The sequence below is a fragment of the Malaclemys terrapin genome, chromosome 6 (genome assembly GCF_027887155.1).
Source record: "Malaclemys terrapin pileata isolate rMalTer1 chromosome 6, rMalTer1.hap1, whole genome shotgun sequence".
NCBI lineage: Eukaryota > Metazoa > Chordata > Testudines > Emydidae > Malaclemys > Malaclemys terrapin.
The window spans coordinates 53,724,652-53,744,971 of record NC_071510.1 but is presented as its reverse complement, the minus strand read 5'-3'; the positions used below and the strand labels follow the sequence as shown (position 1 = coordinate 53,744,971).

Sequence of the window (20,320 nt, the reverse complement as noted above, 5' to 3'; positions counted from 1 at the left end):
CTGCGGCTGTCTCACAGAGCCCGGCCCTCTCCGTGCTAATGGTGGGGCCCGGTACTGCACTCGGGTCCGGGACCGCGGCTTGGATGCCGGGGCAGCCCAGCTGAGGCGAGTGCGGCGTCGCTGCAGCCTCTGCCCCAGGGGAGCCTCTTGCAGGCTCGGGGGCCGTGCAGTGGTAGGGCAGCCTCAGCAGCTGGGCGTCGCGGCCAAGCCAGACAGGGGCCTCGGCTCCTCCTAGCAGGCTGGGAGCGAGCGGGCTGAGGGTGAAGGGCCCTAGGGCCGGGGTAGACGCAGCTGGGCTGGGAGCGGGGCACCAGGGCCGGGCCTCATGGTGAGGAGGCGGAGCAGGAGCCGGGATTGGGGGCCGCCCGTCTGCCCGGGGGGCGGGAGTGGCTGGCGGAGCAGCAGTAGCGGCGGCTTGGGCCGCAGGGAGGCGCCTGAGCGGCTGCCCCTGAACATGGCGGCGGCGGCGGCGGCTGCTTCTCCCGCGGGTGGCGGGGGCTGCTGCCCGGCCGGGCCCGGCGGCGGCTCGGTGCCCGTGCTCTTCTGCTTCTCGGTCTTCGCCCGGCCCTCGACCGTGCCGCACGGCGCCGGCTACGAGCTGCTGATCCAGAAGTTCCTGAGCCTCTACGGGGACCAGCTCGACATGCACCGCAAGTTCGTGGTGCAGCTCTTCGCCGAGGAGTGGAGCCAGTACATCGACCTGCCCAAGGGCTTCGTGGTCAGCGAGCGCTGCAAAGTGCGCCTGGTGCCGTTGCAGATACAGGTGAGACCCACCCCCGCTAGGGCCAGCTCCCGTCCCACAGCTTCCCGCCCTCTCTGTGCCTGTCTAGCTCGGAGTTACGGGCTCCCTGGAGCACGCGGGGGTGACTCTCACTCTCTGAGGTGCACGCCTCCCACCCTGTCTGCATGAATACACTCCCTGCATCTCTCAGCTTGCAGGGGCCCCGCTTTGGGTTCCCCCTCACCGCCCATTCCTTTAAAGACTTTCCCGCTTCAGGTCTCCTTAAAGCCCCACCCCCCCCCGGTGCTGGAACTAGGGGTGCTGGGGGTGTGGCAGCACCCCCTGGCTTGAAGTGGTTTCCATTATATACAAGCTTCACAGTTTTGTTCAATGGCTTTTAGCACCCCCCACTATAAAAATTGTTCCAATGCCCTTCCTGCCAGCCACCTCTCTCTCAGGCACATACCCCTTTTCACACCCACTGTCTGCTTCTCTCTAAAGTCCACATACGCTGTTGAAACCCCCTCCTGTAGCCACCTCCTCTTATGTAACCTGCTCTAAAATTTCTTTTGGAAAATTAAGGTTGAAGGAATATAATCCCAATTTCTCTTAACATGCATACATAGAATTCTATGTCCATTTGTGACCAGAGTTTAGGAATACGATTTATTAGCTCTCATCACTTTTATTGTTGCCCAAACAGTTAAATGACAAATATAGTTATCCTCAAGAAATCTGAGCTTCCACATGTTGCAATAAATGTCTTTGTTTTAAAAATGACATAATATAGAATACAGGTTATAAAAATGATTGCATAGCAGTATCTGAGAGTGCCATGTTTCCTGACAGTCTTTTAAATTGTAATGATTTGCAATGTCTGAGGGAAACTTCAGTGCAGAGTAAAAAAAGGGATTAGGCAAAATCTAAATCCATGAGGAAGCAATACAACAAACCTACATTTTATATTATACTGATGCATTTATATTATTAAGCCCGTAACCTAATGCACTTCACAGAAACACATGTATCTTACAGCCACCCTTGAATCTTGTTTTTATATTTAATGAATCAGACCATATTTTCCCCAAAGGTGGTACAATACATAAACAGTAAACATTTGTCATTTGAAATAGACAACCTGTGCAATCTTTCTTACAACTAAATTTGTGCTAAGGTGGAATTGAGGTTGGGGTCAGGGTTCAACATTGAAAACAAAGATTAATTTTTAATTACAAATTTTATTGTGCCAGAACTTTGTACCATGCACTACATGTCCCCAGTTTTATATTCAGTCCTGCTTCTGATAACACTGCTCTACAGCCAAAATGCTTCTGAAATAAATGTAGTCAAACTTTACTAATTCTGGGTCACTGAGAACGAAAATGATGCTTAAAATTGTTGATTGGCTCTAGTTTTCAAGATATGCTAATGGGTCAGTATATACGACCCTTGACTTGGGAATGGCGGAGGAGAAGTGAGTTATAAAGGGAAGGGATCTCAATTTAAACCAGAAATAACTAAAATACATCTTTGACTGGATCTATGAATAAATCTATGACTGGGTTTGGACCATACTTGCTTTTTAGGCAAAACAATGAATGATGCAATCTGAAGCTGGTTTTGCGTCATACATGATATGAATTGCATCATGTTATTCCTAGAAGTCATGGATGATGCAATCATAGTGAAGCTTACATCACTCTGCTGAACAAATTGCCCTATATCAACTGTAGAAATCATACAGTGTTGTGCTCTCTTATTTGTCAGTGTTTGATTTTGCAAAGGGACACATTTCTGTTTAGCCAAAGTGAGCAGAGATGCCTCGCACTTGTGTGAACAGTGCAGATAACTTCTGCTATGTTTGTGGTGAAGAGACTTTTGCATCACAAAAGCGCAGTATAACCACTATGGTTAAGAAAGCCTATCACCTTTATTTTGGCTGCAAAATTGGAGATCAGGACAAGAGGTGGGCCCCACACATGCTTGTGCAACAAATCTTCGCCAGTGGTTGAACACAAAAGGAAATCTATGCCTTTTGCAGTGCTAATGATTTTGAGAGAGCCAACAGATCATACCAGCAATTGTTACTTCTGCATGGTGCCTCCAGTTGGGAAAGGTGTGTCAAAGAAGAAAAAGTGGACTGTACATTATCCAAACATTCCATCAGCTATACGCCCAGTACCCCACGGAGAAGGACTGCCGGTTTCTGATGCACCAGAATCATTCTCACTTGAGTCAGACGAGGAAGAGGATGAAACTTCTGGTCCTGAACCATCAATGTCACAGGACCCACATTTTCTCCCATCCTCCTCCTCTGAACCACTCCTCACAACACAAGGTGAACTGAATGACCTTGTCAGGGATTTAGAACTACCCAAGAGTAAGGCAGAGCTGTTGGGCTCCAGACTACAGCAGTGGAATCTCCTGGCAGGTGATGTTAGGGTTTCCATGTTCCGTGACCGTCAAAAGGATCTTGTCCCATTCTTCTTCATGGAAGGTGATCTTGTAGCCTGCAACAACATCGATGGTGTGATGGCAGCCCTCACGATCCAGATGAGTGGAGACTGTTCATTGATTCATCGAAGACGAGTCTTAAAGCTGTTTTACTGCATAATGGCAATGTTTTGCCATCCATTCCAGTTGGTCATGCAGTCCATATGAAGGAAACCTATGACAACATGAAACAACTTTTGAGGTGCATAAACTGTGACCAACATCAGTGGCAGCTTTGTGGCGATTTGAAGGTTGTTGCTCTCTTGCTTGGTCTGCAGACTGGATACACAAAGTACTGCTGTTTTCTCTGCGAGTGGGATAGTCGTGCAAGAGATTCCCACTACATCAAGAAAGCTTGGCCACTCCGACAGTCATTGGAGCCTGGGAGGAAAAGTGTTCAGCATCCACCATTTGTTGAATCAAGGAAGATTTTGTTACCACCCTTACACATCAAGATGGGTCTGATGAAGAACTTTGTGAAGGCCATTGACAAAACACAAGCAGCTTTCAAGGATCTGCGTGGAAAATTTCCAAGGTTAAGTGAAGCTAAGATAAAGGAAGGTGTCTTTGTTGGTCCTCAGATTCGTGAACTTCTTTGAGATGATGCATTTGACCATGCACTGCATGGCAAGGAAAAGACGGCATGGAAAGCCTTCCAATTAGTGGCAATAAATTTTCTCAGAAACAACAAGACAGACAACTACAGGTTGTTGGTGGAAAACCTCCTCAAGGCATACAAAAGCCTTGGTTGCAACATGTCACTAAAGAGACATTTTTTGCACTCTCATCTAGATTTTTTTCCACCGAACTGCGGAGCAGTGAGCGACGAGCACGGCGAGCGATTTTACCAGGACATTGCAACAATGGAGAAACGCTATCAGAGCAAATGGAGCCCATCAATGCTTGCAGACTATTGCTGGACAGTGAGAAGAGATGCTGCATTTAATGAATACAAGAGACAAGCCAAGAAGTGCCGAGTAGACACTGAATAGGACTAAACTATGTACATAATAGTTTTTGCCTTTTGTTTCATAATACATTTTATTTATATAACCCTTTTGCTGATTTTTAAAGTGTTACGTAAACAGAACAGGTGAAATATTATCATGTAAAGCAACCATAAACACATGAAAAGACCTAGGTTTACAATTTATGATTAAAACTCTACTTAATCCACACAATGTACATAGACATAAAATGTAAAAACTTAAATATCTTAGGAACAGTAGCCAATCAGTTGTTTTAATTGTCATATTTGAATTCAGCACATCAAAATACATAATAAATAGCACATTTTATCTCTGAAGCAGACGACTTCTCAAAAATTGTAGACCAGTGTAAGTTATAGGATAGTAACTCACTGGTTTCATGGCAGACTGCTAGACAGATATAGTACATGTTTTTCATAGTAAGATATCTTCATGCATACCATAGATTTATGCCAGTCGTGCTGTAATGACTGCATTCAGAACAGAATTGCCTTACTTTTCCCTTTTTCCAGTTTAGGGGGTTTTAAAACGTGAACTATTTTTCAATAATGAAAATGTGAATTTTATATGGAGAGGAATGTTCAGGTTTTAGCTGTAGTCAATTAATTTTCCTCTGTCAGGCAGAAATTCTGGATGAGTTGGAAATACAATGTAAAAAATGAATAATTTTTATTATTCGGAATACGGCTATTCTTTGTATCACCAGACAATACTTATTGGAATATTATTCATAAATTAGCCTTAATAATAGAGTCCTGTGCCCTAGCAGGTTATCAGGTCAGACTCCCTCTACCGCAGTGGCTCTCAAACTTTCCAGATTACTGTACCCCTATCAGGAGTCTGATTTGTCTTGCATACCCCCAAATTTCACCTCACTTGAAGACGACTTGCTTACAAAGTCAGACATAAAAATACAAATAGTGTCACGGTACACTATTACTGAAAAATAGCTTACTTGTTTTTACCATATAATTATAAAATAAATGAATTGGAATATAAATATTGTACTTACATTTCAGTGTATAGTATAAAGAGCAATATAAACAAGTCATTGTCTGTATGAAATTTTAGTTTGTACTGACTTTGCTAATGCTTTTTTATGTAGCCTGCTGTAAAACTACGCAAATATCTAGATGAGTTGATGTATCCCCAGGGGTACACATACCCCTGGTTGAGAACCACTGCTTTACCTAGTAAATACTGTTCCCTACACCCAGAATGTTATGCATTTTTGGTATTTCCTTTAGTCATGTGTCAGAGACCCCTCTTAGTATCTGTTCTTTGTCTAATTAGATTTACCAAGTCTCCCAAGGAAGTGATGGAAACCTCATCATTTGATATAGTCAAACCTAGGCAAGAAAACATACTATGTGGAACAAACATTAACAGAAGGAATGTCTAGAGTTCTAAATTATTTTCCATCCCCAAATTTACTGTATGTTTTGGGATAGAAAAAGACTTCAGTCATAAGAACAGCCATACTGGGTCAGACCAAAGGTCCATTCAGCCTAGTATCTTGTCTACCGACAGTGGCCAATGCCGGGTACCCCAGAGGGAGTGAACCTAACAGGTAATGATCAAGTGATCGCTCTTCTGCCATCCATCTCCACCCTCTGACAAACAGAGGCTGGGGACACCATTCCTTACCCATCCTGGCTAATAGCCATTAATGGACTTAACCTCCATGAATTTATCTGTTATAACCCTGTGATAGTCCTAGCCTTCACAACCTCCTCAGGCAAGGAGTTCCACCGTTAACTGTGTGCTGTATGAAGAAGAACGTCCTTTTATTTGTTTTAAACCTGCTGCCCATTAATTTCATTTGGTGGCCCCTAGTTCTTATATTATGGGAACAAGTAAATAACTTTTCCTTATTCACTTTCTCCACATCGCTCATGATTTTATATCTCTATCATATCCCCCCTTAGTCTCCTCTTTTCCAAGCTGAAAAGTCCTAGCCTCTTTAATCTCTCCTCATATGGGACCATTCCAAACCCCTAATCATTTTAGTTGCCCTTTTCTAATGCCAGTGTATCTTTTTTTAAGATGAGGAGACCACATCTGTACGCAGTATTCAAGATGTGGGTGTACCATCGATTTATATAAGGGCAATAATATATTCTCCGTCTTATTCTCTATCCCTTTTTTAATGATTCCTAATATCCTGTTTGCTTTTTTGACTGCTACTGCACACTGTGTAGAGTCTTCAGAGAACTATCCACGATGACTCCAAGATCTCTTTCCTGATTAGTTGTAGCTAAATTAGCTCCCATGTATGTATAGTTGGGGTTATTTTTTCCAATGTGCGTTACTTTACATTTATCCACATTAAATTTCATTTGCCATTTTGTTGCCCAGTCACTTAGTTTTGTGAGATCTTTTTGAAGTTCTTCACAGTCTACTTTGGTCTTAACTATCTGGAGCAGTCATCTAGCCATTGTTAATTTAAAGTGACATTATACTGCTGAGTTGAAAAGATGAGGTCCTTTCCATGAAACTGACCAATGAGGTCTTTCAGTTTAAATTGAGTTAGACAAAATAGGCAGCCATATGGTGACAAGAAAAATACAGGATTTTAAGATTTGTTTAAATAATTTAAGGTGGCATTAATGACACAGATAAGACTCCCTCCCCCACAAGTACAGACCTCACTTCTGCAAAGACTTCTGCTGGTTGCACCTTGTGTTGAAACCATTGACTGCAGTGGGATCCCCCACACCCACTTCTTAGCGGGGCCAGGCCATATCTTTTATCTTGATCTTGACATCCCTGCACACATCTCTTTGAAGAACTGGGCCATAATTTTTATCTTGATCTCGAAGTGTCAGTATTGTGATATCTGGTAATACATTCTTGTTAAACCTCATATACATCTTATTCAGTTTTAGTCTAATGCAAACTTTCCAAATGCTGTCATAATGTGGATCACATTTTAGTACAGTAGCAGTCTCCTGGGCAGCCTGCCCTCTTATTGGTGATGCCATTACATCTCTGAGGTTTTTCATGTAATTGTTTAGATGAAAAGGTAAAATTAGAGCAGTCTTTAATGTATCTTAGCTGTTTCTGAAAGTAATTTAGCAACTGGTAATGAAACATCACCACGTGACCAGCCAGCTCTGCTTGAACCACCAGCCAGTGCTCCCAGATCACACAGGTTGGGAACCTCTGGTCTAATACAATCACAATTACATGTTTTAGATTAACTAGGAAACACAAGACAAAGAAAAAAGTCCCTCATCAGCATGAGTGCGATAGGTGTCTAGTGCAGTGGTTCCCAAACTTTAACAACCTGTGAACCCCTTTCACTAAAATGTCAAGTATCGCGAACCCCCTCCTAAAAATAAATATTTCCAGGGATTTTCTCCTTTACCTGAGTATAAATTATAAAAGCAGTGATCTCAGAAATATAAAACTTGTTTTTGTGACGTGCTTATTACACACTATTTCTTATTAATTATTATTTATCATGTTAGTATTTTTATTACATTATGAAAACAGCAATACTCATCCAAGATCTCACTTTTGTAGCTTGTATTGAATAAGCCTGTTATAAGACAAGGCTCCTATGTTTCATCAAGGAGTATCAGATGTGAAAAGCATGAAGGGATTTAAGAAGCCAACTCAAAGAGTTCCTCCCACACAAACATTTAGGTCTTGAGCAGTCCAGGCAAACAACGCACGTTACAACAAAGCTTAAACTTGTTCTTCATAATAATTTTAAAAACAATACTAGCTGCCTATTCATTTTAAAAACAGCCAAAAATATCCACCTCCCTTTCCATTTCTTGTAAGGAGTCTTGAAGTTACAATCTCCTCAGTGTGATAGATATGCTTGCTTTGATCTGCTTAGCTCTTGGAAGTCCAGGGGCTCTAGGCTGCTGGCCCCATGCTTCCCGGGGTACCTAGGGACAGCTCTGGCCGCCATTAGGGATTTTTTTTCCTGAGAACCCCCTGTAACATTTTACGAACCCCAGTTTGGGAACCACTGGTCTAGTGCAACCACCCTCCCTAATATTTTATTTTAATAAAACAACTTTAGAAAAACCCCAATAACAACAAATGGCTGACTCCTTAACTTGTATAGTTTTATCATATGCATAGCCTAATCATCAGCCAATCAGATACCTCTTTCCATAAACTCATTGTAATTGTGATAGACATTTAGACATGGAAGAGAAATTTGATTACTATACCAATTAATGCTCAAAAAGGGACAACACTGCATTGTTTCTTTTACTGAAATATTCAATTCCTTCCCACATCTCTCCGAAGTTCAGAAGGGTTGTAAACTCACTCCGCATTAATTTTGTCTCTGCATGTTCTGTTCTGAAAGCTACTTTACACACTTCAGATTAGGATATGTCTATCAGGGAAACTTGCACTGGTGTACTTACACTGGTATACATACACTGATGTAAATTCCTAATGTAGACATGCTGCATTGATGCAAAATGTGGCGTCAGCCAGTCAAATTCTTAATTGTCTGCCAGTGGTTATACATAAGGCTGCAAGTATGTCACAGAAGTTGTGGATTCTGTGACCTCTGTGACTTCTGCAGCGGGCTACCAAGTCGGGCAGCCCCTGGGTCAGCAACAGCAGTTTGGGTCTGTGGGCTCAGGGCTAGGGGCAGGGGGTTGGGAGTGTGGGGGGACATTTACCTCAGGGTGGAGGGCTCTCACTGTCATGGCCCAGCAGCTCCTAGGTGGTAGAGGGGCTGAAGGGGGGGCCTCCATGCTGCCTGTACCCGCAGGCCCCACCCCGCAACTCACATTGGCTGCGGTTCCCAGGCAGTGGTAGCTGCGGCAGCTGGCGCTTGTTCCCCTCCACCACCTAGGAGCTGCAGGGATGTGGAGCTGGGTAGGGAGCCCCTGCCTGCTCTGCCAACCTTCCCCCTGCCAGCTTCAATTTTTATGCTTCAATTCCCTGTCTGTAAAATGGAGCTTCTACTTCCTATTTCACAGGGAAGTTGTCAAGGTAAATTCAATAATATTTCTATATAGTGAATATAATAGAAAAGCCTGTGAGGAAATTAATACTTCTGTATTCAGTGAAGAATTTGCATGGTGTACAGTACACAAAGCTTGGGACCACACATTGTATGAGGAGGAGAAAATGAAATCTTGAACAATTGCCTCATTCTCTGAGCACTGTCCATTATATGCACTGATGGATGTGGGCGTCCTGGAAGATGAAATAGTGTGACTATGCATCATACTGCCTATGCACAAGCAACCTTCATTCTGCATTTCCTGGCTTTTGGATGTTTTGACTTTCCAGTTTTATAAATAGTAATAACAGAAACAAAGTATTTATAACAGAATATTGTCACAAGAGTAATGTCTTCTGCTGGCAAAAATGTTTTGGTTTTTGCCTTGACATTTATGTAGAAACCATTATTTTGTAACATTATTCTCTTCCATCACTCGATCAAGAACTCTGCACATCACAGTGCTTTACAATACCTCAAAAATAGTCTTAAAAACTCATCATTATAGTGACCTATGTGAAATTAGCCTTCGTGCAGCCCTTAGTGTCCATTACACTACTGGTGCTATTTGCAGAGGACAAAGAGTAAATTGACATGTAAAACAAGCTATCATCTTGCTCCTACGGGTGGTCCTTCCAACTCTGCATTCCAATTCAATGTGGCCAAACTTACACTGCTGCTAATCATGAAATATATGTTCAGTTGTTTGAAGGCTCCAGCCTCCATACTGTTGTATTTTAGTGCTGATAAAACATTCTATTTTAAAAGCTGAACTGTAAGGAAAAAAACGCCAAACAAAATAAACCAATGAACCTTTTTAATTCTTCATTCCATCTCCTTCCCCTAATCCCCTTTAGGAATATCAGGCTCTTGCTGTTCTCTTGGTGGAGGTGGTCCCCAGCAAGATCTTGAAAAGACCTGATGTCACATGACACTGTAACCTGATGCAGCTCTCTTGGCCCATCTAGAATAGCCACTTCTAGATCCCTGCCTAGAATATGGTTTAAAATGGTTAGATTATCAAGTTACACACACCTTTAAATCCTAGTCTAGACAAGACCTAAGTATTAGAGAGTAGTTGGTTTTTCAGATTCATTCAAGCTTTGGCCTCCGAGGGTATGTCTCCATGGCAGTAAAACAGCCCTACCTGGCCTGGATCAGCTATCTCAGGCCAACCATGGGAATTTTATTGCAGCATAGACATAACGTAAGACTACTATTTGTATAAAGTGTTACGTCACTGTGGACTGCACTAACACCACACATTAATTTCACAAAGGTCACCATATATTCTGTTTCTAAATCAACTTTGGGGAATCATTATACGTTTAGAATATTACCATTAAGAATCAGTATATCTACCCCTGTTATGGAGAAAATTGGGGAGGGTGAGGGTCTGATGAGCTTGGCAGTGGAGGTGCTGCCCAAGTAACGTCACCATTCCTCTTACAAACATCTGGCCAAGATTCTCCAGCAAAGAGAAGGAATTGAGGACCAAACAGTCCTGATATTTCATATTTGAAAGATGAAATACAAAAATATTTAGAAAAAGCTTGAAGCAATTTTTAGAATCATAAAGAACCAGAAAAGGATGCATACACATTTTGGTTTTGCTTTGCTGTTCATCTTTACAAAAGTAAACTATATGAAAGGTTGCCCAACTATGTTTCACTATTCACAGAACAATTACTTATGCAACTATAAACTACTTTAAAATAAACCTAAAATAGTTCTATTGCACATGGTCAAAGTGTAGACTTTTATGTGTAATTCAAAATTAAAGTTACAGATTTACCTAAATGAGTGTAGCATGTTCATGGAACTAAAAAAATATGGAATTCTGCATGAAATATCAAACATGAACAAGGTGTTTCCTACAGATTAGTGATACACCATTATGTAGTCTGGGACCCAAACACAGGTCACCTTTGAATTTTTATTATCTGGCATTTCCCCCTCTTCCAGATTTAAGAACGCTGCTTCTATGTTTTTACCTCATGATCTTTATATTGAGCTTGCATTACAATTTAAACAAAATTTTTAAAAACACATTTTTTTAAAAAATATTGGAAGTAACAAAACAAATAACTTTTCCAAACATTTTACTTTCACGTGGCATTTTTTTTTCCTCATCCTTTATCTGTACTTTTGTCAATCCCAGATCTTCTGAACAGGAACCTTTTTCTTCTCCATTTGTATTATCATTTACTCTTTACTGCACTAGCACCTCAATAAAGAAATATGTTTTTATGTAACTTTTTAGCTTTTTAAAAAAGAAAATGCAAAACCAAATTATGGGCAATTGCACATGAGATGAATGAGTTTGTTTAAAAAGCTTTTGAATCTTTTTAACTCCTGTGTTCAGCCATGCAATAACGAACCAATTCCTGCTACAATATATGCAGTCACAATTGAAGTAAACCTTTAAAAATGATCTTACTAGAAAGGTACAAGGTATAAAAGTAGCCAAAATAAACAATGAAAGAGAAAAATAGATACAGAAAACTGCAATATCAAAGTATACTGCATTTTTTGATTAATTGGGTTTCTTACCTAAGTCTTGAAAATATTAAAATCAACCTTTTGTATATGAGGAACTATCAAACAATCTGACTAGTATAGTTTCCAGGTAATATTTAAATAGTTGATGACTTGCGCATTAGAAGACTTCACTGCAAGATTCTTTTAAATTTGCATTAAAAATAAATACAAAATCTATGTGAACATTAATAGTCTAGTCTTTTTCACATACATGAAAAACCTCAGTTAATTTATTTTCAGTCTAAAATCCACACAAGGGAAACTTGGGAAATTATTTTTATTTGTATTCATCTCCACTGATGGCAGCTATGCTGGGGAGTCCCGCTATACATCTATCGCGGTGAAAGGCCCACACAAACAGGAGATATTCACTATACTGTGGAACCAAAGAAAATGAATACATACAAAGTATATAGAAAGATAATTTTATTTTAAACTTTCAGTTATATTACTTTTAAGTTTTAAATTTTAACATTAGTAGGTAAAACAGTTTTGTGAGAAGTTTAATGAAGTAATGTCCCTTTAGTTGTGGTTGCAGAATTGTGTATATTTTTGTCAAAAGATCAGATCCTGTGACTAGCAGTTATATTTTAAAGTATACAAGTCTCATTGTGTATTTAAACTGTCCCGAGTGCATCTCTCACTTGATAAAACTGTGGATTCCTGTTGGTTACTGCAACACTGCTGTATGTCTGGGTCAATATTTAATTGATTGCCACATGTTAGTTTTAAAAACAAACGAACAAAATAAAAAAATCCTTAAACATCCTTTCCCCTCTAATTTTGTTGTTCTTCAGTATGCATTCAACCCACACCTTGGCAGAGTTTTTAAAAACTATTTCCCATTCCAGAAATCTCCTTATTTTTTAATAATCAGTTAAAAATGTAATTCAATTAAAACTGTGATGTTAAATCTGTATTTTTGTTTTCAGATAACTACATTAGGCAACCTGACACCTTCAAGCACTGTATTCTTCTGTTGCGATATGCAAGAAAGATTCAGACCTGCTATCAAATATTTTGGTGATATCATCAGTGTAGGACAACGATTGGTAGGTTTACTAATTTTTCTCCCCCTCCCCTCCCCCCCACTGCAGTAACAACAAAAATCTTTGCTAATTGTCATCAATGCACAGATACTACTGGTGTCTTATAGAGGCCAGATGTAAATACTATACGTTCACTCCTCTCATGCTTAAATAACTGTTTTATTCTCATGGATTTGTTTTTCCTTGCAGGTCCAGGGTGCACGGATTTTAGGAATTCCAGTCATTGTAACAGAACAGTATCCCAAAGGCCTTGGAAGCACCGTGCAAGAAATTGATTTAACAGGAGTTAAACTTGTGCTTCCAAAAACAAAATTTTCTATGGTATTGCCAGAAGTAGAAGCTGCCTTAGCGGATATTCCTGGAGTCCGCAGTGTTGTCTTGTTTGGAGTAGAAGTATGTACTTGTTTGTTATAGTACTGTATTATTACTGTAGTATGGTTAAAAATGTGTCTATATATTGATGTCTATGGAAAGCTGTGTAATAGTCCAGATACCACTTAAAGGTTAAATTGTTTGTGATCATTTCAGTTGTTCAGAGCGGATAATCTCGTAAGATACTTAGATACTTATAAATTGAGTTTACAAGGTCAGATCTTGCAATTATGCAGTTTGCATTCAAAACTCCCATTGAATTAATTAGTAATTTAATGTTTAGGAAAATTATAGGATTGATCCCTAATTTAATCTTGTACTGTAGTTCCAGGTAATCCTGTAAATACTTTTATAATGCTGGTATTTTTCTGACAGACTCACGTGTGCATCCAGCAAACAGCGTTGGAATTGGTTGGCAGAGGTGTGGAAGTTCACATTGTAGCAGATGCCACCTCATCAAGAAGTATGATGGACAGGATGTTTGCTCTTGAGGTAACATGCATAATTTAGATAGACTTTCTTCTACACCTTGGTTCTATGTTTGGTTCTCTTATTGTTACAAACCATTGAGAAAGTCACAAGCATTACAGCAAGTGAATAACTCAGTGAGAGTGTTAGTGATGTAGTCATCCACAGAATAGGTCACCAAGCAACAGGAGGGCCAGGATTTTTTTAAAAACTTAAATATTTTGGTGACATGTCTACATGCAGAGCACTGGGTTGGGGACATCAGGTCAGAATTTGGGAGCTTTCTACATTCTACAAACTACTGACTTTTCGTGGCCCCTTGGGTAACCTTGTAAGACTGAATTCTCTATGAAACTCTATAAAAATACTATACAACTTTTTATAGTTCAGAATGGTATTTTGCTCGGCATGCTACTGTTGTTGCCCCTTTATACTTTGAAGTGTGTTTCAGTTCTGAAGCGCCTTCTAATGTGCCAAAAAAAAAAAAAAAAAAGGCAGCAGCAAATTCAGTAAAACTCCTATTTGCCTCTAAGGAGCCTAAAAAGCTTTAAATTCCATATTTTTAAAAAGTTTTATTATCACAATTAGAAAAATTCTGGTAGTCCAACTGAATATGTTTCAAATGTTGCAGAAGTGACAATACATAAAGCTAGAAAATTTTAAAAGTGCAGCTGCATTTCATACACAACTTCATGGTGGTTTTATGGAAAACAAGTACTCTAACTAGCTTGCAAGCTTAATTGTTGTGTTAAAAATCCAAGATGGAAAAGAGAACTGTATCTGCACTAAACATGGGAATTTTTGCTCTGGATTTTAGCAGAATAGTTGAAAATTAAACTGTTAAAATGAACAATAATTCCATAACTTTGTGCCGGTCACATAGAAGCAAAAAAGGAGTTGCACACCTTCTATGTCTAGTAAAACTTTAGAGCTTAAGGAAAGTCAACTGTATTGAGCATTTGTTAAAAATGCAGTAACTCTGATTAAGTGCGAGCTTAATGAAATCTGCCACATAATGCATATGACTCACAAGGACTACTGTCAGCAAAATAAGTCACAGTCTCCTCTGGAAACTAATGCATTACTATTGCTTAATATGTTTAGCAAGAAAAGAACCAAAATTTTGGTGGTTTTGCTGTTGCTGTACATTTGCTTAGACCAACAGCACATCTTTCATGTGTGCATGCGTGCACACACAAATCACAGTTCTGTGTATTGTAATAGATTTTGAATTGCCCTGGACAAGTCTTGGATTTTGTCCAGTCAAAATGGATCCATTATAATTATAAAAAAAGTAGATAGCTGCACTCACTCAAAACTCCTAGAAGGGCACTTCAGATAAATTAATTGGTTCTAGATAACTTTTTTTTTTTTTTTTTTTTTTTAGGCGTTTGGGGTAAATGTCTGCAGTTCTCAAAATGTAGTTCAGAAAGCACTTGCTGGTTCTTTGTGGAGAGCTGACAGTTTACATGTTACTGGCTCCTCTTCACTCCAGCCACCTCTACAAGCTTTTAGTTGCGATGAAGAGCCTATATTAGGGCAGCTGCTTAATATTATAGGGGAGAGGAATTGAATGCTGCCCCCCAGGGACCATGGCTGGGGAAATGGGGACCAGAAAACAGGAAGGCATGTACAGGAATGTTGTATGATCATGGAACTGATTGTCTTAAGATGTGCTCCATGATTTCAAAAAAATTGATAACCCCTGGTTTAGACTAAATACACCATAGGAAGAAATATTTAAAGCCTTCAATTTTTTCCCTCTTTCACTGGATTTATAGGTTAAAGTTACCTATCCCATAGGAGAGGTGGTAGACTTAATTCATTAATATGTGTTGCTTCAGATATGCTTGCAAGTCTTTGAGATCCTCTAGTAGAGGGTACTATAGAACTACAAGCTATTATGTAGATACTTTAATACAATTTGATTCTAAATTATTGGTGTACAGTGCATTTAAAATTTTCAAATTAGACCCATATACACATCAGAATGATTGTACTCTGTACAATGAGACATATTCTGGCATGAAACAGGAATAGTTCTTCACTCTATCCAATGTTAGTGTCAACCTTTTTTTCTGCTGCCCTCAGCCCTGTTTACATTCCTCCACTCTGTGCAGATTACTCCTTCCTCATGATGGGGTATATATGGTGACTGCCCTGTAACGTTTAGATTCTGACCAAGGAGAATCCTGCATGAAACCTGAGTGTAGCCAGAACTGAGGAAGACCACTTTTATCCCATGGTCTCCTCTTTTGTTGTTACTTCTCATATATATATATATATATATACACACACACAAATACATGTAGCCCCATTTAGAATTCAATCCTGCATGTTGAGATATTTTTGTCATCATGAAGAAAGCTCTAAAAGAAAATAGTTTTACAATAAGTTAGGTTTTTGTTATGCTTGAACAAGTATAAGTACTCAGTTAAGCAGCAAAATTTTTGAATGTTAACAAGCTATCTTGAGGGTCCTGTTAGTTTCCTCAGTTGCCGACATAAGTGGTAGTGTGTACAAGCCCTAAGGCTATGTCTACACTACAGCTTATGTCAGCAGAATGTATGTTGTTCGGGGTGTGAATAAACCACCACCTGAGTAACATAAGTTAAACCAACATAAGCGACACTGTGGACAGCGCTATGTCAGTGGGAGAGCTCGTGGAAGTGGTTTTATCATGCCAATGGGAGAGCTCTCTCCTGTTGGCATACAGCGTCTTCACCAGACACGCTGCAGCAGCGAAACTGCAGCTCTGTACATGTAGACGTGTCCTAAGTCTTTTCCCAAGACATTTAATAGCCCATTCTATGGAAAAAACAGTTCCTCCTCTTGGGCTAAAGAGGTTAATGGTTCCCTAAAAGCGATCTGCAAAGCTAATGGTTAGGTCATTTACACTTTTACTAGCCATTATAGAGAAGAGGCATATACCTTTGCATATGCTACTTTCAGAACCCTTTAAGCCCACAAGATAGTGACCATTATGCCTCAACTCTTCACAAGGTGAATTTTACCCTCAGCATTTTCTTCTCTTAAAGAAATACATTTAACAGCCCACTCTCAGTTGCTGTTCTGTTTTAATGACACATGCGTTACTGACATGAACACAGATTTCAGCTATACTTCTGAAATGTAGTTCTGGTAGTGTTTTATCATTTGCATTTTTTGGATAAGGATTTTTGTTTTTTCTTTTAAGTGTGAGTGAGTCTTCTCTTTTTCCCTAGCCAGTTTTCACTCCATTCCAGCTTCCATTTGTAACTTTTTCCTACTAGTTAGTGCTCTGATAATCATTTTGGGATTTTAACAGGAGCCTCAAGTCCACCTGTTTGGCGCTTAAATTCTGCTATTTCATTTGCTGCTTGTATCTGTTTAAGTATATGACCCAGAGAAAATGTATCTGTTGTTGTTAGATACTGAACATTTCCACTGAGAAATACTCTACCAAACATTACCAGTAATGTATTTTAAAATCTTTAACTGTGCTATGCATATTCTGTTTAATTTAAAATATGTGTGACCGTCATATGGATTAAAGTTGTTATATATGCGGAGAATGCACTGCTTTTTTGCAATTTAAGATTAAAACTTGCAGCCGTGTTCTCATGCAGAAAGTATTAACTTGAAGGAAACAATCTGCATTTGTCCATTGTTTTACAAACTACATGCTTACTGCATAAGGTATGACGCTTAACTAAAAATAGTGATTTCCCTCATACAAAGATTACTACAATAATGTGGGGGATATGAATATAGGGATGCTTATCCCACAACTGCCTAATCTAGTTACCAAGGGGTAAAGAGCCCAACCCCTCATAATAGGTTAGGGTACTTTTTTCCTCCACTGCTCACAATACAGGCTAAATATAAGCTTTGCGTTGTTAATGAAAATTATTGCTGTCTGACTAATGTGAGTGAATTACAGTCAACAGCTAAGGCTTGTAAAAGAGTCTTCCTCTTTTACTTTCACGAGACTATACTGTGCCCTGGAACCAGCAATTTCATGAACAGGGTATTGGATAGTATCTAACAACCTCTGAAAAAGGAAATTCATCTTCAGTAGCAGCTAACTTATTTTCTTTATAATAATGCGTCTTACCTACATAGCATCTTTTATCTGAGGATCTCAAATTTTTAAAAACTGGATGAGATAAGCTTTTCAAAACCACTGTGTTGTCGGAAGGCATGTAATCCTCACTTTATGTATGGGGAAACATTCACGTAGAGGGAAGTAACATGCTTAAATTCACATAGAAGATCTGAACTGGAGAAAGAAACCCTTCTGAATACAATGCTTTAATCCAAGACTGTCCTTCCCCCTAATATTCCATAATAAAATGGAATTGACTTTCTCCTTCCCCCACCCCTCTTAATTCTCACCGGCCTCCTGGTTTTATCCTTCCCATTCATAAATACTGGGGGCAAAACAGCACAGGTTTTATTGTTTAGTGAATATTTTAAAAGTATTCTCCATTTGGTATATTGTATGTGCTTATCCACACTTGCAAGGATCTCACCTTTTTCTGTCTCTGTTCTTTTCTCTTTTAGCGTCTCGCTCGCACTGGAATAATAGTTACCACTAGTGAGGCCATCTTGCTGCAGCTGGTAGCTGATAAAGATCATCCAAAATTCAAAGAAATTCAAAACATCATTAAGGCAAGTGCTCCAGAGTCAGGGCTCCTTTCCAAAGTATAAAAAGGGCTTTTTGTCATCTTTAAGGAAGAACTAAAGTTGTAAACAGACACGCGTGCACACTCTCACACCAGCTTCAGTAGAAATATAAAACTAAAAATTGGCGTATTTGTGCTTGCCTTAGAAATATTTGTCTGGGTGCCAGTGTGTTCTGTTTAATCACAGCTGTCAAAGACATTGAGTACCATGAGATGCTTTTATTGTCAGATTTATTTATTTAAAAAAAACTTAACAGAGGTGCCTGTTAGTCTGTACTGTATCCACTGATTGTTACACTTCTCCAAAAAGTGCACATTTCTGTGAAATCTCTCTTGATTGTTCACTTTGTAAAAGTGTACTGTGATATTCTGCTTCAGTTTTGTATTGATCGAGGTAAATGTGATGTGATAATATGCTTTAACTTTGTGCATAAATTAAACTATTTTAATAGAGAATTTCAATAGTATAAAATAGATGGACTACATGTTTACATTGTTTGTCTGTCTGTCTGTCTTTTAGAATAAAAGCTAAATGCTTTGCTTATTCAGTAGATAAGCCAAGTAGCTCAAGCAACAATCTAGGCTTAATTATTTTGGGTGGCTGAAGTGGACTATGTTGATTATTCCAGATTTTTGACTCCCTAATCCTGTTTTAATGTTCTGTACTTCAACTACAGGTTCCAGGAAGCAATCATTGGGTCACTGCCCCTTTCAAAATTATAAAGAAATCTGTCAATTTGTTAATGAGATGATCTGAAAGATTGGTTTATAGTAATTCACAGCTAGTGGGAGACTACTAGCATTTAAAATTGAAAAAAAAAATCTTAAACTCTTTCAGTTTCAATTACTAAAGGCTAATTATTTCTAGAAATGTCCTTGGATTTTTTTTAATCCTTGTATGAGTAGATTTAATAAACTCCATCTGGTTTTTGCATTAAGCCAAGCAAGCCCTGAAAAAAAAATCAACTTTTCTAGTCTGTTGTAGACTTCTGCAGCACTGATGTTGGAATTTGATTGGAATCTAGCCTAAAAGCGTAATTTAAAAAGGGACATCTGTAACTTGTTGCTATATATTTTGTAGCTGGAACTTTAACACGATTGTTCCTCTTGAAGGCACCTTCTTCATGTTCAAATGGGTTAAAAAAATGTTACATAATGATCACAACAAGAATTTAACTTTAGAACCTTTTAAGGTGGTTTTTTGTTTGTTTTTAAGTAGATGGAAACAAAATATTGAACACTGATCTTTTGGGTATAAAACTAATTACAGTAAATGTATTGTTTGAAATGATTTATTTTCCCCACAAGATGGCTCTAAAAGAATTGTATAACCTTTATATGTTTAAAGCAAATAAAATGTTATTTACTGTCTCTCTTACTCTTGTGGTATTTGTGGAATGGAGAATCCTAAAAGCTATTATTTACCATAGCTCTTATTCTAGATTGTGCTGCCTGTAAAATTTCCATAGATGTCATGGAAATTTGGTGCGAAGATTAAGAGCAGAGTGTGGCCTAATAGCTTTTCTTATGTTATTGAGAGAACTTATTTTGTGCTCTAAAATTTGAAGAATGATCACCACTCTTGTGGCTCGAGGCAGGAAAGGGAGAAGAAAGGAAGAGTTGAAGAAGCCATTGTTCCATATCACTGACCTACTTTTACCTTATTTTGGGGGGAGGGCTGCTATATTAATCATGCTGTATAGCAGAGTAAAGTCCACTTATATAAATCAACAGCTGTGTACAAAAGTACTATAAATATCTCATGAAATATTATTCTGTTTCTTCAATATTTGTACATTTATATTACCTGTGGTAGTGAGAAGGGGGAAATTTCCAACAATATATTTTATGCATATAAATTTTTGGAGAGATGTTGCCACCTTCCAGAGAACCATATTTTATGTTGGAAACACAAGCAGGTATTTGTAGTTGATTGTTAGTAAAACCAAACCATTGGAGCCACACTGCCAGGATGAGCCACAGGGACCCTAGAGCCTGAGCAGTGTCTCCTCAATCTCCAGCAGAACTCAGAG

At 39.1% G+C, this 20,320-nt stretch overlaps 1 protein-coding gene across 1 annotated transcript; it reads left to right on the top strand.

The window, feature by feature from the left end:
• Window positions 1-44: 44 nt before the first annotated feature.
• On the top strand, window positions 45-19,658 carry ISOC1 (isochorismatase domain containing 1). The gene is made up of 5 exons (XM_054031727.1): window positions 45-763; window positions 12,664-12,783; window positions 12,970-13,173; window positions 13,528-13,644; window positions 18,166-19,658. Exons 1-5 carry the CDS (start codon window positions 326-328, stop codon window positions 18,310-18,312), a joined length of 1,026 nt encoding a protein of 341 aa, XP_053887702.1. The 5' UTR covers window positions 45-325; the 3' UTR covers window positions 18,313-19,658.
• The last annotated feature ends 662 nt before the right edge of the window (window positions 19,659-20,320 follow it).

Coding starts and splice junctions, on each gene's coding strand:
- ISOC1 (XM_054031727.1), top strand. CDS start 326: ATGGTGAGGAGGCGGAGCAGGAGCCGGGATTGGGGGCCGCCCGTCTGC. Junction 12,784..12,969: donor TCAGTGTAGGACAACGATTG/GTAGGTTTACTA, acceptor TTTTCCTTGCAG/GTCCAGGGTGCACGGATTTT. Junction 13,174..13,527: donor TTGTCTTGTTTGGAGTAGAA/GTATGTACTTGT, acceptor TTTTTCTGACAG/ACTCACGTGTGCATCCAGCA.